The sequence below is a fragment of the Python bivittatus genome, unplaced genomic scaffold (assembly GCF_059951505.1).
Source record: "Python bivittatus isolate LINGU-HERP-01145 unplaced genomic scaffold, Pbiv_v1 ctg000080_np1212, whole genome shotgun sequence".
NCBI classification, from domain to species: domain Eukaryota; kingdom Metazoa; phylum Chordata; class Lepidosauria; order Squamata; family Pythonidae; genus Python; species Python bivittatus.
The window spans coordinates 45,479,666-45,502,757 of NW_028277035.1; the positions used below are offsets into that span (position 1 = coordinate 45,479,666).

Consider the following 23,092-nt stretch of genomic DNA (forward strand, 5'->3'; position numbering starts at 1 on the left):
GATGATGCCAAGACTTTATATAACCACACTACTGTATTGTCCCTCTTCCCTTAACTGTTCAGACCACATCTATTTAATATCTACACGAAGCCCTGAGGAAGGTTATCCTGAGGATGACACAGGATAAGGCATTACCAGTATTCTGATGATACTCATATATTTCAATCCCTGGTCACCCAACTTACGTAGTCACGGTTCTGTCTCACTGTCTGGATGCTGTGGGACTCTTGATGGAGAAAAACCAGCTCAAATTTTAGCAAGACCTGGTGGCCATGGATTTGGGGGCTGCCTGTTCCCAAAGCTCTTCCATCTTTAGTTCTGGATGGGACTGCACTGCCCCAGACAGAACTGGTGTGTAATTTGGGGGTCCCCCTGGACTTGCAACTCTTGCTTGAGGAACAGGTGGCAACTATGGCTAGGAGGGCCTTTGCACAAATTCATCTGGATCAGGCAGCCCTGCTCACAGGTACTCATACCTTAGTGACCCCTCATTTAGATTACTCTGTACATGAGGCTGCCCTTGAAGACCACTCAAAAACTATACCTGGTCCAGAATGAAGCAGTGTGGGTAATTATGGGTACAGCTTGGTACATCCATGTAACACTGCTAGTGTGTGAGCTGCACTTTTTACTGGTGGGCTTCTGGATGCAATTCAAGGTGTTGGCTGTCAACTCTTCATGGCACAGGTCCAGAATATTTGAGGGACCATATATCTCCAATTATTTTTACCCACCCTAAAGTCAGACAGGTTTAGCGTATTTCAGGTTCTGTCTACTGAACAGTGAGATCTTCTGGGATCCAGGAAGTGTGACTTCCCTGTGGCTGAGCCTGCTTGGTGGCCCCCAGCATGCCCCCACCAAGATTTGGCCCCCACAACATGCCCCCACCAAGATTTGGATAACCCTGACTGCTGGCATTTAAAAAAGCCTGGCTCTTCCCTTGAGCACAGTGCCAGAATTTAATTTATTTCTTTTTAATTTAATTTAATTTAATTTAGGTATGACCACCCAATCCAGAAGACTCTGGGGAGCTTACAGAACCCTACCCCCCCAAAATCAGTAAAGCAATTAAAACAGTTAACACCCACATAAACAGACAACTTAGACTAAAACAACTAGAACAACAAACAGTACAAAAATATGACAGGGGCCTCACCAATTTCAACCCCTGGTCACCCAACTTAACTACGTTAATGGTTAACCACATTAACTCCAGGTTTGGGAACAGGTCTTAATGGCTTTTTGGAACCCCAAGATATTCCATTAATCTGGGGATGTTGTTCCAGAGGATAGGGGCGATGACAGAAAAGACATGTTTCCTTGGTCTCACAAGATGGGAGCATTTAACTGAAGGACCCTGGAGTGCACCCACTTAGCCTGAACGTATTGGGGAGGCAGAAACAATTGGAGATAAGTTGTCCTTCAAATAACCCAGACCTGGGCCATGAAAGGTTTTATAGGTGGCAACCAGCACCCTGAATTTCACCTGGAAGCCTACTGTCAACCAGTGCAGCCCACACAGCACCAGTGACACACGGGCATAACATGAAGTGCCTATTATTGCTCATGCCACTGCATTTTGTACCAGCTGTAGCTTCTAGATGGTCTTCAAGGGGAGCCCAATGTACAGCACATTGCAGTAGTCTATTTGTGAGGTGATCAGGGTGTGAGTGATGGTCTGAAGGGCCTCTCGGTTGAGGAAAGGGTGTAATTGGTGTACAAGATGAATCTGTGCAAAGACCTGCTGGCCAAAGTTGCCACTTGCTCTTCAAGCAGGAGCTGTGAATCTGGGAGACAACCAGATTGCATAATAGTCCTGAATGGGGAAATGCAATCCCATCCAAGACCAATGACAGAAATTCCCCTGCCTGAGGAAAGCCAAATAGCTGCAGCCACTCAGTCTTGTCAGGATTGAACCAAAGTTTATTCTTCCCCATCCAGACCCAAACACCCTCCAGACGCTGGGTCAGTACATCGATGGCTTCACCTGTATAGCCCAGGGTTGAGATGTACAGCTGGGTATCACTAATATACTGATGATACTGATCCCTGAACTGATGGATGACCTCACCCAGTGGTCTCATGTAGATGTTAAACAGGAGGGGAGAGAGCGTCAAACCCTGAGGCATCTCACAAGTGAGGGGCCATGCTTCAGGGTTCAGTGCTCTTTTCCCTCCTGTTATTTAAGGGGGGGGGGTATTGTTCTCAACACTATATGAGTTTTGGTGTGGCTTTTTTACAGTGGATCTAGTTTTATGATTTTAACTTGTTAATCACCCAGGGTTACTGGGCAGCCACATAAATAAATGAATGCATAATTAATGTGGTTTTCCACCAGATTTCCCCTTCTACATGTTTATTAAAAAGCAGAATGCTAAGTTTATTTCTTTTACTTGCAGAAATCAATCTTTTCTCTCCAGCCATGCTGAAAATACATCTGGTTTTCCACCTTTCTCTTTCTTTGTGTACCTCTGCCCTCCCAATCCCCATCTAGGTACAGGGAAGAAGAATCTGAAGCAGAATACACTTTAGACTCCCAAGCACAGAAGTAGCAAATTGGAACATCTGATTCATTGGAAGGGCTACGCAGACATAAAAAGATCACAGAAAACAGATTATGTAAAACCCCTTTAACTCTTTTAATAGTTCTATTTATAGTATTTTCACAAACCCCAAACAACTGATGGGCCATATGTTCTGGCGCTGGTGCCTGTCAGCAGTACTGACTTTGAAGAAAGGGCACTGGTTTGGGGAAAGAGAGGCAGACATTTGTAAGAGAAGGAGAGACTGCTTCAAGAAGTTAAGAAGGAGAGTTTTGGAATGGGAAGAGCTTAAGATCAAAAAGTGTAAGAGATGGAATCTCTCCCCCATTTTGCTGTCTGGTGTCAGGAAGAAGAGAGGAAAAAGAGTCTGAAATGGAGGAAACCTCTCTGACTTGGGCAAAGAATAAATTAAAATCATGCCCTGAAATCCAAAGACAGAAGGAAGGAGGGATACTGAGGTTTGACCAGGAGGAGGAGCCTTTGTCAATTTCAACTGACAAAAAAGTAGAAAGAGGAGGAGGAGCAAATGCTTACTAGTCTTCTATGACTGGATGAAAGGAGGAGGAGTTGCACCTGGCACTTCCAAGTTCACAGGGGAAAGAGAAAATAGGGAAGGGATGTAAAGGCTGAAACTGGAAAAATGAGAAACAACAATAATTCAGACAGAACTATTAAATAAACATGGAATAGATGTCTCCTACTTACAAGGTCAAGAAAAAAAAACAGCCAAATTTAAGATCAGGAAGAAAAGGACTAAGCCCTGGTTATCTGGCTTGCCTTGGATTTAAATTGAGATTATTGTATCATGGTTTAGGTTTTATCAGAGCACTGACTTTGACACTCTTTTGTTAATCATGACGACTACTCTATTTCTTCTGTGATTTTCTTGCCCATAGTAGATTTGATGCTCCTGTGATATGATTCTTGTCCATTTCAGCTCGTTCTCAGATCAATATTTAGTGTTAACATTTATGCCCTGACAGCATTAAGTCTGACACAGTTCTGACCTTCCATGTATCAATGACATATATATAATTTCAGCATTGAACTTTCCTTTGCTTCTGGCCACATTACCAGCTGAACATTTTGGCTTTAATCCAACCACATCATAGGTATCAGTGCTTCTTGCCCTCTGCAATTTCTCAGTAGTTCACTGGATATTTTTTGACCTGGGCAGCTCATCTTCCGGTACTGTTGCAAATGGTCATTTGAATTTGGGTGGGGGGAGAGGGCAGAATATTGTACTGGGTTAGAGTTTTCTTTTCCAATGCATGATATATACTCTGATACCTGGTATATGACCTGCTGATTATATACCTTTTTGAGAGGGTATACTTCCAACAGAATAGCTCATAGCATCATTGGGATGCACAAGCTCCTTTATCACTACAAGGTAAAAAATTCATGAAGGGCTTAGGACTGATATGCATAGGGGAATTTTGTTGGTAAATGGGTACTGAAGTAGGAGGAAACACTGGAGTGACCTGGAGTGGAATGGGTCTATGGGAATGAGTATAAGGTCATGATCATCATGGTCTGTAATCTTGCCACCTTCATAAGTATTGGCCTTCTGGATGTTAGGATCTCTTTCAAAAGTTGAGGGTATACTCCTGAGACAGGAACCATTTTCTTTCTTCCTTGTAGATGTTAGCCTCCCACAGAGCAGAGAGATTGGAGAGGGATTTCAAGAGAGTAAGCTGTTTGCTCTTCTACACACTGAAAACAATGCGATCATGGTGGAAGCCTGGGGCTGAGAGCCATGGGTGCACTATGCAAACAGTTTACAGTACTCTCTTGAAATCTCTTTCTCCCCAATCATTTGCTTTGTGAGGGGGCGGGGGGAGAAAAAAGCAAGCGATTTCTGTAGGCGATCTCTCCTTTGCCTGACCCACCCCACCCCAGAGCGGAGAGATTGGAGAGGAAGAGATTTCAAGAGAGTAAGCTGTTTGCTCTTCTATACATCAAAAGCAATGCAACCACGCCACCAGCAGGAAAGGGTCAGGCAAAGGAGACACTGCCTACAGAAACTGCTTGCTTTTTTTCTCCCCTGCAAGCAGAGCAGAGAGATTGTAGAGAAAGGGATTTCAAGAGAATAAGCTATTTGCATAATGTGCCTGCAGCTCCCAGCCCCAGGCATGGTGTGACTGCATTACTTTCAGTGTGTATAAGACAGTAAGCAGTACCAACAGAAGACAATATGTGTAGCTCAGGGCTGAACTGTAGAATCCTTGGAGTTCTCTGAGTTTGGTTGTTTTCTTGTAAACGTTTTGTTACCCGGCTAGGTAACATCTGTAAGGAGTCAAACGAGCATTCCAAAGGGTGGAGTGATTAGGAGGCAAATAAAAGCTGAAGGTGTGAAACTGACTAATGTTGTCTCTTTCCAGCCAGAAAGCACAGTCACAGTCACATGATTTTCCATTTAGTGATTGCTTTGTTTAGTGGCAGAGTTGCTGGTCCCAATTAGGTTTGTTAAGTGAGCACTACCTGTAGAAATTTCCCAGAACGATTCTGCTTTAGGATGTGTAAGTTAAGGAAACAACATTCCTAGTGTCATATTCTATCCTAGTTTACAGATATATACCCCCCATAACATACACAGATACAAGCTATTTAGAGAGATAAAACAAAAGAGCAGTAGGATAAGTTTTATGTTCCAGATACTAAATAAAAATTTCAATAGCCAGTCAATCATCTATTATTCACATACTTCTGGCTACTTAAAATACTTAAGAAACAAGTAAGGTAGATAACGTTAGAAAACATGACATTCACTGCTGAAGTTTCACAGATTTCTACAAATTAAAGGTGATCTGCAAGCCATTTTGACAAAATTTATTCAATTCTAAACATATGTGCTGAACATCCAGGCTAAAAAATCCAAAGGGACTCAAATATATTATTAAGTTTCCTAGGCCTCATGTTCCAATGCCAAATAAGAGAGGAAAGGAAGGAAACAACAACAAAGAAGTTGTATGTTTGGGCAATGCAATTTGACAAGACACTTACCTGACCCCTTGTAGACTGGCTCCATGCTCCAGCAGGATCCTTGGTGATATATGTCATCACCATGATGGTATATGTTGGGGTGTTACATCGGAGCAGGAGCCTAGTGGGGCTGGACATCATGGGACCTAAGGGAAAAAAATAATAAGTGTCCAGCTATGTGCTGAATGCCTATCTTAGTTTAGCCTGGAGGAATTCAGCACAAGCAACCCAAGTTGATTAATTTTGTCAAACTGATTTGCAGATCACCTTTATTACTATCAATTGGACTTTCAACAGGAGAATCAGCTTCCTTTATAACTGCTACTTCCAGGCAGCAGCACTGCTAAAACATATTTGTAAAATACAGAGTTTGCATCCACCTTTACTGCTCTTTTTAGTTCTGTGGCAATGCCCAGTAACTAAGGTACGCAGCAGATCTACAATACAAAAGAATTTGTACGGAAAATTATATCAGTAGTTTCAATAGTGGTTTTGCTAGTTGTAAATTAAATATTGGTAAAATGTGGTTGCCAGCATTTGGAGTATAATATCAACAAAGATTCAGAATTAAAAGTGGAGAAAAACATAATGGAAAAAGGAAGGTTAAATTAGATGCAGGTGATCCGTCATTAGGTATCTTACCACTCTTTCTTCCCATTTTAAGAGACAGAAGGGAGAATGGTGTCTGTCCCCCATACCCAAATCCGAGTGTATTAATTATACTGATGGGAGAAAAATGAACCCCTTTTTATTGTACATCTTCAAATCAAAGCAACATACATACTAAAGTATACGTGTACTCACACAACAAAAAATTACACACACATATACAAGTATTTTAATAGCTATATTTCAGCTCTCAGTTGTTAGAATACTTTTTGTGCGATGGTACTGTATAATGGAATTTTGCAGTTTACCTCTCATTGTAAACTTAAAAAGCTAGCAAAGTAAACACTGACACATTTATAACAACCCAGAGTCACTCTGCAGTGAAATGGGGAGTGATAAATTTGAAAAATAAATAAATAAATAAATATTGCACAATTTTGACATGAATGTTCTCTAATTGACCATCAGCGTTGCCATTTTGCTACTACAGGTAGTCCTCGTTTAATGACTGTCCTGTTCAGCGACTGTTCAAACTTATGACAGTGCTGAAAAAGTAGGTTTATGACCGATCCTCAAACTTACAACAGTTGCAGTGTCCCCATGGTCAAGTGATCATGGCTCGGGCACTCTGCAACTGGTGTGCTGTCAGGTTCAGCCCAAAGAACTCCACAAGATAGTACAGATACAATTCTGTTGCATTTATTAGCTTCCACCTCCAAGATAGAATCTCTCCAGACTGAATCTAAACTTCCCCAGCCAGCAAGCCAAAACACCGTGAATTCCTTAGGGTAGTGCCAGTCTCATCTTCTTAACCTTCCCACGGTCTTGCTGGGGGCTAAGGAAATGCTTATCTCCCTGAGCGCGGCCTTCATCAAACCATTCCATCACATGTGCATTTACAACAGTTGTTGCATCCTGCGGTCACAATTGCCATTTGTGACAGTCACCTTCCAACAAGCAAAGTCAATAGGGAAGCTGGCAGTAAGTCGTAAGTCAGTCATGTGATGTCACACTTAACAACCATGGGTGATTCACTTAATGATCACAACGGAACTGATGTTATAAGGGGGCTTTGGACTTTTTCCTCATCACTTTGTAACAGATCTGTCAAGTCATCTTCCTTACTCTCTACACTACCCTTGCAATATCTGACCTGAAAACTAAGGTTTGTGAATGACAAATCAGGATTGGGAGTATGGCTTTAAATGAGTCTTGAATTATGCTTTCACTTGATAAATCATAATTACAGGTACAGCCAGAGATTAAACACCTAAAGACAGGAAATACTGAATTGATGAAATGCAGAAGAATGGTTGCAGAACTCTAAACTGGGGATCCATGTACGCTTGGAAACAAAAACACATTTTGGATTCTAAACTATGATTGGACAAAATATGATAAATCAAGACAGTAGACTATGCATAAAAGAAATGATATAACAGGTCTAGAATAAAAGAAACGGTACATGTGGAAGGAATGCTATATGTTTCTGCTTGCAGATCTTTTACTAGAATTACAGGGATTACCAATTTATATGGAGTATCATTCCACTGTATTCCCAAATTACTAGCATGGGGATAAAATTGTTCATTTGAAGTTGCTTGATGGTTCATTTATTTTTAAACAACATGTTTTTATATAACTTTATATAACTTGTCTGGGCAACCTTAACAGCAACCTTCGCCACCCTGAGTTACTTGTTGAGATGGTAGGCCAAACTGAACAAAAAACGAACAAACATAAAGGCACTGTCTATTACACAGCCAAAAAAGTTAATAATTTAGTGAAGTCTTCTCATTTTGCATGTCTCCCTATGAAATAAAGTACTCATATATTATCCTCTTCTGTCAATATTACCAAAATATTTCACAGTATGAAACATAATCAGTTCTGTACTTCAGCTGATTTTTTTTTTTTTACAGCAAATTGAAGCCTCTGGCTAATCATTTTCGATTTACTGAAAGAACTAAGCTGCTTATGTTGCATTGGAGACATTACTAGAGTTATTAACTTATAACTAACTTTTAATACTGGGGGGGAACCAATAAGCTCTGTGGGTAGCTTACATATGAATAATAAAACACATACAGGGTCAAAACTAAATATAGGCAACAGGCAGAAAACTAAAATGTCTCAGTACATAGTGGTAAAAATCTTACTACATTTTAATAGCACTCATCATGAGGTGACCTTCATTACTTTATTTTTTCAGGATGTAAAGCAGCAAAACACACTAGTCAAATATATGGCTAGTTTTAGTCCCGTTGCATTTTATGTTGTATATTACTGAAAATCTGTTTGAGAAGTGGCTAAATGGGTACTGCTTAGTAAAAAATACATTGTAGTTTTAAAATATGGTATTGATGTGACTTTCTGGTCTGTTGCCCAATATTTTAGTGTTACCTAAGATTTTTAATAGGCTTTTAGAGTTTTACTGTATTGTTGTAATTTCAACATTATTTTGCCCTATTGTTGAAACAGTTTTTTACTCAACTATAGCTTGCTTTGAGTTTGTTTTTAATAATAAACATGGACTAGAAATGTCTATAAATAAAAAAATTAAGTATTTAAATGAATAACTTGGTGTACCATGAACTTCCAGTTCTATCCAGTAATTTAATATTAAAAAGGGACCTTCCCTTTTTTTGCAGAAGTTTCTCTAAATTATTTCACAGAAAATGGGAACATATGCTAGTCTTGGCACCCACAGGCTCAAAAATTCTAGAATGCATGTTAATACTTAGAGATATCAAATTTGTTTTATGTACTTCATCTCTTAGACCTTCACGGTAAACAAACAAACTAAAGTACTTGTCAAGACATCTAACTTCCTCGCCTAAAACCAGAAACTTTTCCAAGTACCCCTTACATAATGAAATTGACCACTGCTCTATAGATTGAATTTGTATCTATATGAAATGAATATAAATGTTGTACCAAACATGGTCCAAGCTAATTTGCACCACAGCAATGGTTTCACTACTGAATTCTCCCCCAAAGTAAATATAAGGCAGCTGTTTGTTTCAAAATATAATGTACATTCACAGTTTTATAATCCTATGAACATGATATTCAGCAACAACCATTGTCAATGACTACACATATACGAGCGTGCGTGCGCGTGCATGCGAACATACACACACACATAAAGATAATTGAGAGAAAGGGATATAGTGAGAAATGATTACTGAACTTGCATTAGTATTTTAACTAGGATGCAAAATTTAGTTTTGTTTCAAAATATTTCATGCTTTCTGTGTTGACTGTGAATAAGCTGAACTCTTTTCAGCTGTCAGTTTCCTACAGTTCTGAGTGCAGCAGATTTTCACTCCCATTAAAAAAAATCACTTCAATATTTGTTGGAACCTACTAAGAGTCAGTATAGCTCAGTAACTTTAAAAACCCTAAGATAATATTATCACTGTAACAATCAATATGAACTTGGTACTAGAAGACCACTAAGTAAACAGTGTGTGATATAGGCCACATTTTCTTTTATCACAACAGTGTGTACTACAATGTAAGAATCACTGGATCGTCCTTAGGGGGTTTTACGAACCACATAAATTGTTTCTAAAACTTGCAAGTCAAGAATAATATAGCTAATTTTCCTAGCATCTATTCCTTCTAGATGTTTGATTACTCACACAAATATGTTGTCCTTTGGCATAATATGAGTTAAGCCTTCATCCATTTGGAAAATTTTCTGGAATCTGTGATTATAAACCTCTGTCACCACCATCTAAAATAGAAAACAGTTAAAGAACACTAGTTAGATAGCAAATGAAGTGTTCAATACTTGCCAATACTGAGGGATTTCTGTGACAGTGGTTCACAGATGTGCTTAACTGACAAATTAATCAGAACTCAATTATAAGAAGCAGTCATTCTCTTTGTATTTGCCATAAAAATATTTATCAAAATTGAAAAAGTGTAATTAATTGCTTTTAAACCTTGTTTGAGAACAAATATCTGTAAGGCTATAAAAAAAAAAAGATGCCAGGAGGCAGGGTTAGGATTCACTAGCACTCACTGTACCAGAAATTCTAGTCTGATAATTGGCACCTGAAATGGGAAGGAAGGAGGGTTCTGAATTTGCCAAAATACTGTTCATGGGTTCAAACACATAGATTTTAAAAACATTCTATGAATGTAGCTTGGCTTACAAAGCAGACTGAAATGGACTGGTAGAAGCAGGTAGGAGTAGGCTTCACAACAGTGGGATTCCAATTTGGCTATACTTTAACATTTCTAGATCTGCTCCCAGAACAATTATAACTCTCAAGTTCTGCAAAATCATTTTTGCTCATCAGAAGCTACTCAATACTACCCCAATACTTCCCCAAACTGCCCATTCAAAGAGAAATTGTAATTATAATTCTGGTCCAAACATGCTTCCCTGTTCAACCTAAAGGGTAAAATGTTAAGATGCTACCTCTGATTGGATTAAGACAAGCTTTTAATTAAAAAAAAAATGCTATCTGAACAATTCTTAATAGAAAGCAAAATAGTTTAACAATTCTGAACAGGGTTTTCAATCAGTAAAACATATTACTTTGCCTGTTCTCAATAGAAAAATGTGCTTACCCTGCATAATTTTTAGTAGTTTTTTTTTCATTTAAGCTTCAACATAACATTCAAAAATCTATCTTGCAAGGTTTTTTTAACAAAAATTGTCGACTTTTATGCTTTCTCCTTACATTTTCTGCGGGGATTCCAGAGAGTTTGGACAGTGCATCACACAGATCAGATATACCACCCATCATGGGCACCACTACTCGGAACTGGAAGTAAACAGAGTATTAAATTTACACTAAACAAAACAGGAACACAATCCTTGATAAAAGGATTTTCACTATAATCAGTTTCAATACTTCACTTTAATGGTTATACCTAATCTTTTAAATTAAAAATTCACTGTGAAGAATGATCTGTCCTACTGGCAGAAAGAAAGGCCTAAAGAAATTCATGCCTCATAAGCAGTCTAAGTAGTCTGTTTTATGTATCCAAATTAATTTTTTCCATGTTATTAAGCACAAAAAGATATATGCCTGGACCATAAGGGCTTTAATTGTTTAATGAAGTATAATTACAATACACTACATGTGAGGCTGTCTTGGAAAAACATTCATAGACTTCATGTAAGTGCTTTGCTTTTACTTTTTATGACTCCACTGTTAGATCCATTTATCTCTGTTGATTTCTTATTTGAATCTAAACGCTGTTATACTATTCATTTTTTAGTTTTTATATCCCACCCCAATCTGCAGATGCTGGATGCCAGTGATAATCAGAGCATAAATTACCATAACTACACCAGTCCTACTGCTGATGTTATTAGGACTTGCTTTGTCCCAGGAGTTCAGTTAGTAGGCATAGAAGACAAGGCCTCTGTACTGAAGGCTGAACTATGGAATTTCTAGAAGACCAAACTGATTCCTCTATGATGGTGTTTAATTGATGATGTTCAATTCCACCTTTGGCATCTGTTGTTGAGGGAATATTACCATCATACCCTTGCCATGGACAGATCACTCCATGTTGACTCTGGAGTTTACCATGCCATCTTCCCTTTGCAGGGAGGTTGGACCTATTCAATAGGCTTGCCCCAGGCACCTAATGGACCAAAATTGGGTTTCAGAATTAGCTTGGGGTTGTTCCTGAGGTTTTGATAGACAGTTCAGCTGAGGCCTTGGTTGCTGCTTGGAATGAGGCGGCAGCAGTGGCCTTAGATCAGACGGCGCTTCCCTGGACTCTCCCTGTGCACAAAACTCCTGGTTTACAGAGGATCTCTGGAGGATGAAGAGGCAGAAGAGACACTTGCAGCGCTGCTGGAGAAAAACTGGAAGTGAATCTAACTGGAGAGACGTTAGGGCCTTTATTAGAGCCTACCATTGGTGAATGCTCAAGAGAAGGATGGTTCCACTGGCTTTGAAAAAGGGGATGGTTTGCCACCTCCTCAAGAAACCATTGCTGGATCCTACAGATCTGGACAATTTTTGTCTAGTCTCCAACTTTCCCTTTCTGGAGAAGGTTGTTGAGAAGGTGATTGGCCTACAGCTCCAAAGGGAGGAAGCAGATTATCTGGACCCCTTCCACTCAGGTTATAAGATGGGATACAGTATGAGACAGCTTTGGTCACTCTTGTAGATGATCTGTGGTGGGCTTGGGATGGTAGTGCATCCATCCTAGCCCTCTTGACCTTTTGATGGCCAATACCTTCAACTGTGGTATCCTTCTGGACCAGTTTAAGAGGACAGGTGGGCACTACTTTGCAGAGATTCTACTCCTTCCACCAGGGCCAATTCCCACCATTGTAAAGTGGGGAGAGACTGGTCTACCCTTAGTGTCCTGCTTTGTAGGTTGCTCCTTTTCAACATATGCACTGGGAGAGGTTATCTGTCAGCATGGGGTATAGTATTAACACTGCACTGATTATACCCAATTGTACATCCCTGCACCTGGCTGTCCAAATGAAGCTGTCAAGGTTCTGTGCTAGTGTCTATAGGTTATGGGAATCTGGATGGGGAAGAACAGGCTTCAGCTAAACCATGCCAAGACTGGATGGCTGTGGATTTGTGGTCCCATGGATCCTGGAACTGAAGGGTTTCCATCTTTGGTTTTAGGTGGGGTGGCACTGCCCTATTTGGATTCAGTACACAATTTGGGCTCCTTCTGGACTCACAGTTCCTGCAGGAACACCAGGTGGCAGCTGTGGCAAAGGGGGTCTTTGCACAACTTCATCTTGTGTGTCAATTGTGCCTGTTCCTGGACTGGGAGATGGTCATTCACTGGTAATTCACGGCTTAGTCACCTCCTGATTGGATTATTGCAACACATTCTACATGGGCTGTCCTTGAAGACCATCAAGCAGCTTCCACTTGTCTAGAATGCAGCGGCATGGGTATTCCTCATTGTACCCATGTGACACCTCTACTCTGTACTTGTTCCCAATAGGCTTCTAGGTCCAATTCAAAGTACTGATATAAAGTGCTGATATGGCATAAGACCAGGTTATTTGAAGGACTGCCTGCTCCTTAGGGTATCTGCCCATCCCACAAACTCTGAGAGGGTACACTCCACATATTTGGTGGTGTGTCTTCTCAGTAGTGGCTCCTACTTTTCAAAATAATCTGCCCCCAATATACGGTTGGTCCCAATCCTGTAGACCTTTAAAAAGACAGTTAAGACCTGGCTCTTTCCTGAGCTCTTTGGGTACAGATGAGTGGAGTCTCAATGGTTGTATTGTAATACATTTTAATCTGGTTGCCATTTTATCATTTTAGTTAGTTTTTAAAGTATTGAATTGTTTTTGTATTTGTAGTTGACTTTTATACATTGCCCAGAGTTACTTTGTCAAGTCGGGTGGCCATATAAATGCTATAATTAATTAATTTCTATTGTAACTTTAAAGTATGCTGATTATAATCAGTTTTAGAGATTAGCTAACAGCAGTGGTGGAATATAACTATTAAATTATCTTAATCCCATTGTTAAAATATATCTTCATATTTATGCCAATAATTTATTTATACTGAACATCTATGACCTGCTTTTCTATCAAAATGTTTAAAGTAGCTTTTATATCATTACAATATGTAATACAAATACCCAGAATATACCCATCAGATATTAATCCTAATTTTTCTAAGAACTCCAACAAAGCCAGCTATGTCAATGTTCAGATGTGGCAACTTAAAATATAAATAATATTAACACAGTGGATAAATTGGTGTCAGCATTATTTGTCATGCAAATAATTTCATCTGTTTTCTCAGTCTTGGATTTCTGGTGCTATATACATGAATCCCCAAAATCAGCACACTGAGCTGATTCCACACTCTGTGGAGGGCCTTTGGAATTTTTTGAGATCCTTGAGTTTTATTTTATTGGCACAATTTTAAATAATCTTATCATTAGTTAATGTTCACCACTGTTATCCATGTTTTCACAAATGAAGTTAAAAAAGGGACAGATTTAATTTTCATTATTTTACTCTAAAAGAGATAGCAAAGCAACAATACCCTAGTGACAAGCAAATTTTTTTTCAATTACTTTTAAAGAAGAAAAATAATGAGTTCCCTTGATTGGCTTTAAAACTATTTTAATGGTTTAAGAAGTCTCCTGAGATAGATTATACTAGCACAGAGAAACACTGACATTTCTACTTACTTGCATAGGTTTGCGCTGTGGATCTGCAAACACCAAGAACACCTCCATGGGTCTATCTTTCTTCAAGGGCAATGGGAGTGTTAAGTAGCAAAAAGGATCAAAAGTTACTGAAATTTTAGAACATTTGGGGCAGACCAATGTGGATTTGAAGAGTCCATGAAAAATATCTACAATTATAGAGTCATTACGCAATTGATGGTTCTCCCAGGATTCTTTTGCAACCACCTATATAAGAAAAAACAGATTGAAGAGAAACAGCAAATGTTGAACCTAGTCAGTTCAGTAAATTCAGTTGCAACAGATTTATCCTGCAGGAAAGTTACTGAAATACATATATGCCTCACACTGAAAGAGAAATGGTATGGCAACCTTAGATGCAAGAAGAGCCTACAAAGCTATATGGACTGATGACTAGGTTATCTGAAAGACTACATACTCCTATACCATTCTTGCCACCTGTTCTAGTGAGAACTTAAGAAATTACCTTTCAATGGCTGTTAAAGGGTTTTAGAATTCTTTACAAGAAAGGTTTAACTAGCCTCCTTTTTCACTACCTCTCTTAGTAAGACAAGACACATTTTTTGTTTCAGTAACCTTCTGGCCTATCAGTTTTGTATTTTACTGTTACTCTGTATTTTACTTTTTTGTGTGTTTATACTGTTGAAGGTTTCATCACTTAATGGAAAAGTAGAATACAAATTAAACCAAAAAGTAAGTCAGCATGTGATATGCATTGTAATTAATTTCTCAAATGCAATCCTTGAGAAATAAAAAATTCAAGATATTAGAAAATACATTATGCTCAGGTTTAATTGTGGATTAATGTTGCATATATGGCAAACCTTAAATACAATTAAATTAAGTTTGCCATTATATTACAATCCAGGGAATTCTGGGCAAAAATATTTAGTTTAGACAAGCCAGGATCAAATAATAACTTACAATTTATTTATCAAATTTGTAAAGCCACTGACCTCATATGTATTCAGCGTAATACATTTTAAGCAGGGTTTTAACTACTTCATTTTTCCTAAGTTTGGACATTAGAAAGAAACCTGGTTTGTTTAAAAAGAACTGTGCTTAAAATCTCTTTTGTCAGAGAAGGAAAAGGAAGGGAGGTGTTTCCAAGCCTGTGACAAGGCCTATCTCATGCACTTAATACTAATCAATGTATGTAGCAAACTGCAGCCAAACCAACTCTATGCATTCAGGTTTAGAAAGTGAAGAACTGGATGGAATATGATATCAAAGAACATGGTTACTGATTATATTATAAAGGAAATACAGGGACATTTTCTCAGTAAGGTAAGTAAAAAAGATTGTTCTTCCTTTTATTCTTCTGCTACACCACAACTGAATTACAAATAAAATACTGTTTTTAGAATGTACCGAATCAGGCCTCCCGTTAGCATCCTTCAACTCCAAATACGGTTTCTTCTTTACTCGGTTTAAATCCTCATGTAAGCCATCTAGAAGAAAGGCCAGAAGCTCCTGAGAATCTTGTTGTTGGTATCCTGAAAACTGAGGAGCAAAACGGCCAACCTGAGTCTAAAATTAAAAATGGAGAAAAAAAGGAAAATAATTAGGGATGTTGTTTATAAACTCTATGATACAGAGGCCTAGTGGCCTTAGTTCTACAGCATTCAATATAAAAAGCTATGCACCAGTTTATACTAATAATATTAGTACCATCACCAAATAACCAGTTTCATGGTCTTATTATCCTGTAAAATAGCCTTAAGAAATTATTTTTGTCATAAATTAGTCAGGAAAATTTTCCTTGGTTCTGTTAGAGTTCTTAACAACCTTTCTTCAGGCTAAGGGCTGTCTTTAACCAGGACCTTACACTAAAGAGAGGAATTAGACCAGAAGACCATTTGTCTGATTAATACAATTAATACTGTTGCCTCCCATAATTCTCTTCTTGGGAATAATGAAGCAAAGACAGTAGAAGCTCTACTGTTGCTCCTAAAGATGTTCAGTGTTCAGGAAATAAGTAGGAAAGCTGCACCTTTTCCTCAACTCACACAGTCACCATGCAGCCCCAGGAAAATAAACATTTGAGTTAAGGAACACTTAAGGAGACGGTAACATGCAGAGTTAAGCCACACGTTGCTGCCGCTTCCTTAACTCAAACTCATAAAGTACTTTCATGGGACAATATAGCTAATCTGTGAACCAGAAAAAAAGTGTGGCTTCTTTAAGTAACTGCCACTTACTGTATTGAAAAAAACTTGTATATTCAGTTAGTCACAATAAATCACTCCTTAGCTGCAGGATCTACTTTTTCATTCCACTAAATATCCACATTTATTTACTTATTTATTAACATTATTTTGTATTGCCCCAATCGATAAGAGACTGGCAGCCTGCAGCAGAAAAACAAATACCTCAAAGCTACATTTAAACAAACCATAACAGCAGCAATCAGATGGTTGCCAACAATTACTCTATGTGGTAAGATTCAACAGAATTCAAAAAAAAAAATAAACCACACTTAATTCTGTTTTGAACAAATTTCATTCACCAGATTTTTGCACCCCATTCTTCCAGTACTAGCACTGCTTCAATTTGGACATTCTTAAGCCTTTCAAAAGCTAACAATATTGCCATTAACTTGGATAATTGAAAGCCAGGCTGACAAATGGAAGCTCTTATACCCTGTAAGGACTGGAAGACAAAAAGTTACTTTCACTTTCACAAATATTTACCCCTTTCACTATCAGAATAGAATTTTGACTCCTATGTTCAGATAAAGAGCTTGAGTTTTAGGCTCTATGGCTGAAAACACGTCTTCCTGTCCCCCATACAATTCATATCCACTATCTCAGGTATCCACATCTCAGCAGGGAAGCACAGAGAAGATGCCACCTTCCTATAAGGAAGCTGCACTACCAATTTAGCAGCACTAAAACAAGAGTGAATTCTTCCTACACAAGAGTCACACATATCACTACCTTTTAGAACGATTACATTTCCAACAGTTTGCACATATATTCTGACTACATTTCGGCCTATTGGATAAAGCTCAGCTAAACACTTTCATTCTCAGCAGGCCACTCCCTGTTAATTTCTACATAACACTGTGAGAGTGGTAACACAAACTCTATAAATCAGCCTCCAAACCATCATCTGGATGACATTCAGTCTACACAACAATTTTGAAGTGAATGCACGCGCTAGACAGCATATTTAGCTACAGGTGTAATAAAAAACCTCCCTCAGAACTTCCAAAGTGTTTCCTGATCAGCCCTCCCAAATACCACTTGAATTATTTTGTTACTAGCTCAGAGAATGATTACATCTATTAATCACATATAGGATACAATACTTTCAAGTGACTTTTGAATTAAAATATACATCTCCAAACTTAAACTTGGGTATCAATATGATCAGCTCTTTATAAACATTCAGGTTTAATCCCTGAGAATTTCTTCGCATATATCATGCTTATTGTCCTACCCAATGAAAATCCAAAATCCCATGAATCTCCTCATTCTTCCTACTTAATTAGGGCTTTAATTTTCTCATAGCTATGTCCAAGGGTGGAATAATCACACTTGCCTGTGGAATACCATTCACCACAGGTCTTAGTTCAGATAATGCATTACCTATTTGGATCTTCTATAATTTAGGAAAGCTTGAATCCACCGTAATAGTCTTGTCCCAATCCCAGATGGATTAATTTGTAAATTAATTGCCCAATCAGAGTCCAGCTCTGAGAGGATCTGAGCAACTATCTACCAGATAGGCTGCAAATTAATCCACAGGAACATCTGCAGAGCCACTCTGAAGAATATTCTAACTATTTGGTGGATAAAGTCACTCAGATCTGCTCAGAGTTGGACTCCGACTGGGCAAGTCCAGTTGAGGTGCCTGGAGCACAGTCTTGGGGTTATCAGGGATGAGTTTGAGTCTGTGACTCCTGAGGAGGTGGACCAGGTCTTCCAAATGGTGAGTTTGCCCACCTGTTTATTTGATCCAGAAACTTCCTGGGTTATTAAGGCTGTCTGGGAGATGACCTATGGTTGGGTCCATGCAGTGGTGGTTTCTCTGAGGGAGGAGATACGCTTCCAGCCTTGAAGAGACACTAGTGTTCCCCCTCCTCAAGAAGCCATCCTTGGATATAATAATTTTGGACAATTATCATCCCATCTCCAATCTTTTCTTTTTAGAGAAGGTAGCTGAAGTGATAGGACAGCAGTTGCAGAGGACCCTGAAGGAAGCCGATTATCTGGACCTGTTTCAGTTGGATTTTAGACTGGTATTCAGTACCAATACAGCATTGGTTGCACTTGCTGATGATGTTTGGAGCAGTTGGGATGAGGGTAGTGTACCCATCCTTAATCCCAGTGGGTTTTGGTACCATCAATCATGTATGCTTCTGGACTAACTGAGGGAGCTGGGAGCAGAGGACACCATTTTGTGGTTCTCCTCCTTCCTGAGGCTGGTTCCAGTTGATGGTGCGAGGGGAGGAGTCAAGCCCTAGGCCCTGCTTTATGGGGTCCTTCAGGGCTCTACCATCTCCCCCTTCCTTTTCAATATCTACACGAAGGCACTGGGTGAAATCATCTGTAGATACAGGGTGAGATACCAACAACATGCAGATGATACCCAGTTAAACATCTCTGCCCTGGCCATCCAAGTGAAGCTGTCAAGTGTCTGTCCCAGTATCTGGAGTCTGTGAGCCAGAGCTATAAAGTGAATCCACAGACTGATTTCCACAAAACTGTCCCCAAATATTTTGTTAAGAGTTCCTAAAAATTGTCTTAAATACAGATTTACATTGCTTATATTCCAGGAGATCACCACCTGTGAATGTTTGCTTAATGCAGCATTAAACACCAGAGACACTTTCATACATTTAGCACAGCATATTTCATTATGGAACCAGAGTTTGTTTTTTCTTCATAGCCTACCATGGAGGCATAGCCTAGCTGGCTGCAGTAACAATATCAAATACCAGGAGTTGGGAAAATTCTTCTGGATCAGTCTGTTCACCATCAGTCTGTTCATAAACACTAGCAATAATCTGCACATTTTTATCTAAAGAGTTCCAGTTTGCCTTTTGAAGTTTTACCCAGGTTCACTAGTAATTGTCATATATCCAGAAGAAATACAGAGAAACGATTATCATATTGCCATCAGGGAAAGTTCCCAGCCACAATAAAACATGATACAAGTAAAAATTATTCTTAGATCTAAAGAGGAAAACGTAAAGAAAGCAGGAGTGCCATCATTAAGAAAAAAAAAATCAAACTGTTTTCCAAAAATTCTCCATTCCTATCTACCTTAGAACTCTCCTATTCAAGTTTATGACTACTGAAATCTCCACATAGCAAGCAAGATCTCTTCATATCTATTATTAGATGATCCAGCCCATCTAGATCTAGAGGAACACATGTATTATATATATTAAAAATCCATAAAAGATAATTTGATACGTACATTCAAAGTAATTCCAATTAAAGTATATTGAAAAAACATTTCAGGGTTATTCAATTCTAAGTAATTTAATTTTCTCTTAAGAAAAGCAGGTACTATTCCTCTCTGGCTAAGAGAGATGCTGCTGGGTTACTTGTAAATTCTGGATATCCCATCCTCTCTTACAGCCATGTATCACCTCTACATTGGACTATGATCTCTTCCATAATTACAGCAAACTAAAACAGGGATCCCCTTTCATTGATTAAGTATGTGCAAACCACCTTACTTATCACAGTGTACTTGATTCTGACATTCTGCAGTGATGTGCTTAAAAGGTCAACAACAAAAACATTTAAAAAGGAACTTCAAGGACATATGTAAAACACCTGGTATTCAATATATACTCTTCCAGAAAGCTCAGAACCCTCAAGTGTAAGCTGGACAGCTGCAGAGGGAACGAATGCTTCACTCCTCCAAGACAATAAACGTTGAATTACAATTGTTCATTACACTATATTCCCCCAAAGATCACTTATATGAAGCTCAGACACATCCAACAGAACTTCCATAAATACCTTATTCTTCTACCATAAATCTTGATATATGATGAACAAGTTTTGTCTTTGCAATATTTCTACTTTCAATGTCTTCTCTTTTTTGCATGCCTACATTTCTAAAGCAAATCTCCTCCCTGAATTTATTCAGACTGAAAATGTCTCTGACCACTTTCTTAAACCATTCTGCCATTTACGTGGGGCTTATATTCTCTATCTTCACATTTTTTCCAAGACTTTAACCGCTACTAACAGTGGCTGTCTCTTCTCTCCATCCAGGGGTCCTAGTTTCCAACTTCCTCTATCCAAGGATCCCCTTTTCTGTTTCTTCTTTATGTAGGCCCAGCTCCTCTCACTTAAAGTATACCTCCTTATTTTTCCTTATGGAAAACAAAATTTTGTCCTTCTCTGTCCATCTTGCCTCACAACTGCAACCAATTCGTTCTCCAATAATAGCCAAGCTACCTCATACCCTCAACATTGCCTTTTTGTTTCTAGCTAGCTGCCTCTAGTCCAGGCAAAATCCCTATCCCAGCCACTCCTACCTAACCAGCAGACTGTAGCCTCCTCCTAGTTTCCCGCTACACTAAACCAGCCAGCAAGCCTTTTTCTAATCACCCAACACCCAGTCCCCCTCCAATATAAAAAATTAAAATGTGATGGCAATTTTAGAATTAGTACTGGGGAGAAATCACAAGTTCTTTGCATTTGCTTAAAAATCTCCCACGCTATCTTTCTAAATTGTATATGAAGGAAATCTCCCACAATATCTTTCTAAATTGTATATGAAGGAATAAATATGGGCACTGCTTAAAGCATTTCCCCTCATTTCCACTGCTCAATTACTTGTACCCAGATTAGACTTCACAAGTACCAGCTAAGCTAAAGCAGAGTCTCAACAGCTAAGTATCTTTGAAACTAGATGAATTTCAATAGCACCAGTTGAGTAATGCCAGGGCAGCTACAACCATCAATATAAAGTTTTCTGTTTAAAAGTGGTTCACTGCTGAAAACGATATCTACCGGTTAGAAGCTGGGTAAGTTCACTCCAACCACTTAAAGAAAAAAATTGGTATATCTATTCTTTGCTGCTTTAGAACTTGTTTTTTGCTGTCTGGAATTCTAAGATTGGTTTGGCTTTGACTTCTGGACTGACTTCCTGATTAATGTTCTGTGTAACTCTTTGTGGAATTAAACCTTGAATTGTTCACATATATTTTTTTTGGTTGGCTAATCTCTAACCCAAAAACAAGATGCCTTTTTTTCATGCCAAATGCTAATTTTGACACTTTGTCAGTGGCTGAACTCAGATTCTGAAGCAAGACTCATGCAACTTTCTTACTGAAGATTTTTCTTTCTTTAGATGGGAATGTTAAAACATCCAGACATCAGAATAGTTTTTTCCCTCGTGCCATTGCTTTGCTGAATACCATGTGATCTTTTTTTTGCTCTTATCCAAAAAGATATTGATTTTGCTGTTATCACCGAAGATAAATTCCTTGTGTATGTTTTATACTTGGCCATTAAAGTATTGGTATTGGTATTGGTATGTGACCTACTGGGAAGATTTGTTTTAATTATATTTTAGTTGATTGTAATTTTAGCTGTTTATATCTGATTTGTTTTGGTATTTCTAATGCTGATTTTTAAAATACGCTTTATTGTATCTTCCTTTAGCATTACTATTATTAACAAATATTTATCATCTCTGTAGTGGGTTAGGATAGCAGATGTGATACTATATTTATTAGGTGGCTGAGTCAACAAATGATTTAAAGATTGCATTTTCCAATTTACACAATTATAACTTCAAAAAATACAGAATTGATAACTCCCATCTTCAAATTTTAAGCATAAAACAACTGAACTGGTAAAAGTTAGCAAAAATAATTCTACAAAGATGTGAAATGGATGACATCTCCCTTGATATTTCCAAATTTCATTCAGCAATCGTTTGAACTGAATGAGTGGTACTTGTGACCAATCTGGCCATCTCAGAACCCCCATGGTAATGTGATCATGATCCAGGCACTTGGTAACCAGCTTACACTTATGATGGTTGCAGTGTCCCACAGTCACATGATCACCATTTGCGACCTTCATTGCCAGCTTCCCACAAGCAAAGTCGATGGGGAAGCCATCAGGGAAGGTTGCAAGTTGCTCCTGTTAGTCGCATCTGCCACTTTTTCTCCCAAAGAGTCTGCTACAGAGCATGAGATCCCAGGAATCCCAAGCTTTACGACTGCATTGCTTCGCAATAGAAATTCTGAAGATTCCCAATTGCCATCATAAGTTGAGGACTACCTGTACCTCTATATTTTACATGGATGAAACTGGAACAGTTCTGGATTTTAGTTCAACCAGTCCAGAATGGCTCGGCTAAACTTATGAGACCTAATGTCTTTGCTTCATGAACAAAACAAAACAAATTTTCCAGTCTGTGCACACCTTACACTGCTGCATATAGGATTTGTTTGCAATTATCTTACATTCAATCTAGGCTACATACTTAAAAAGTTTAGTTTCATACTACATATAAACATTAAAGCTTCATACAGTACACCAAATGTCAGAAAAAACAGCATTTAACTGTGACATATCTACTTACTTTGAACATACGGGGAGCTACATGAGAATTCCCACCAGACCACATTTGCTTGATAAGTTCTGCATATGCTTCTGCAATTTCTCCTCTCATTCCTAGAGGATTGTCTTGATTTATTTCAGCTTCATATTTGTCTTCCAAGAAATAGTCAGTCAAGGGAGGTGTATTACTCAAACACTAAAAAACATTCAAAGAAT

General features: G+C 38.5%; 1 protein-coding gene across 1 annotated transcript in view; it reads right to left on the reverse strand.

Moving 5' to 3' along the window:
* Positions 1–23,092, reverse strand: part of USP4 (ubiquitin specific peptidase 4) — a 47,276-nt gene that overhangs the window by 11,807 nt on the left and 12,377 nt on the right. The window contains exons 9-13 of the mRNA XM_007425803.4: positions 22,899–23,072; positions 15,699–15,857; positions 14,310–14,534; positions 10,838–10,921; positions 9,785–9,879 (exon numbers count right to left, since the gene is read on the reverse strand). Of these exons, the coding sequence (XP_007425865.1) occupies positions 9,785–9,879; positions 10,838–10,921; positions 14,310–14,534; positions 15,699–15,857; positions 22,899–23,072 (737 nt within the window). The remainder of the gene's footprint in view (positions 1–9,784; positions 9,880–10,837; positions 10,922–14,309; positions 14,535–15,698; positions 15,858–22,898; positions 23,073–23,092) is intronic.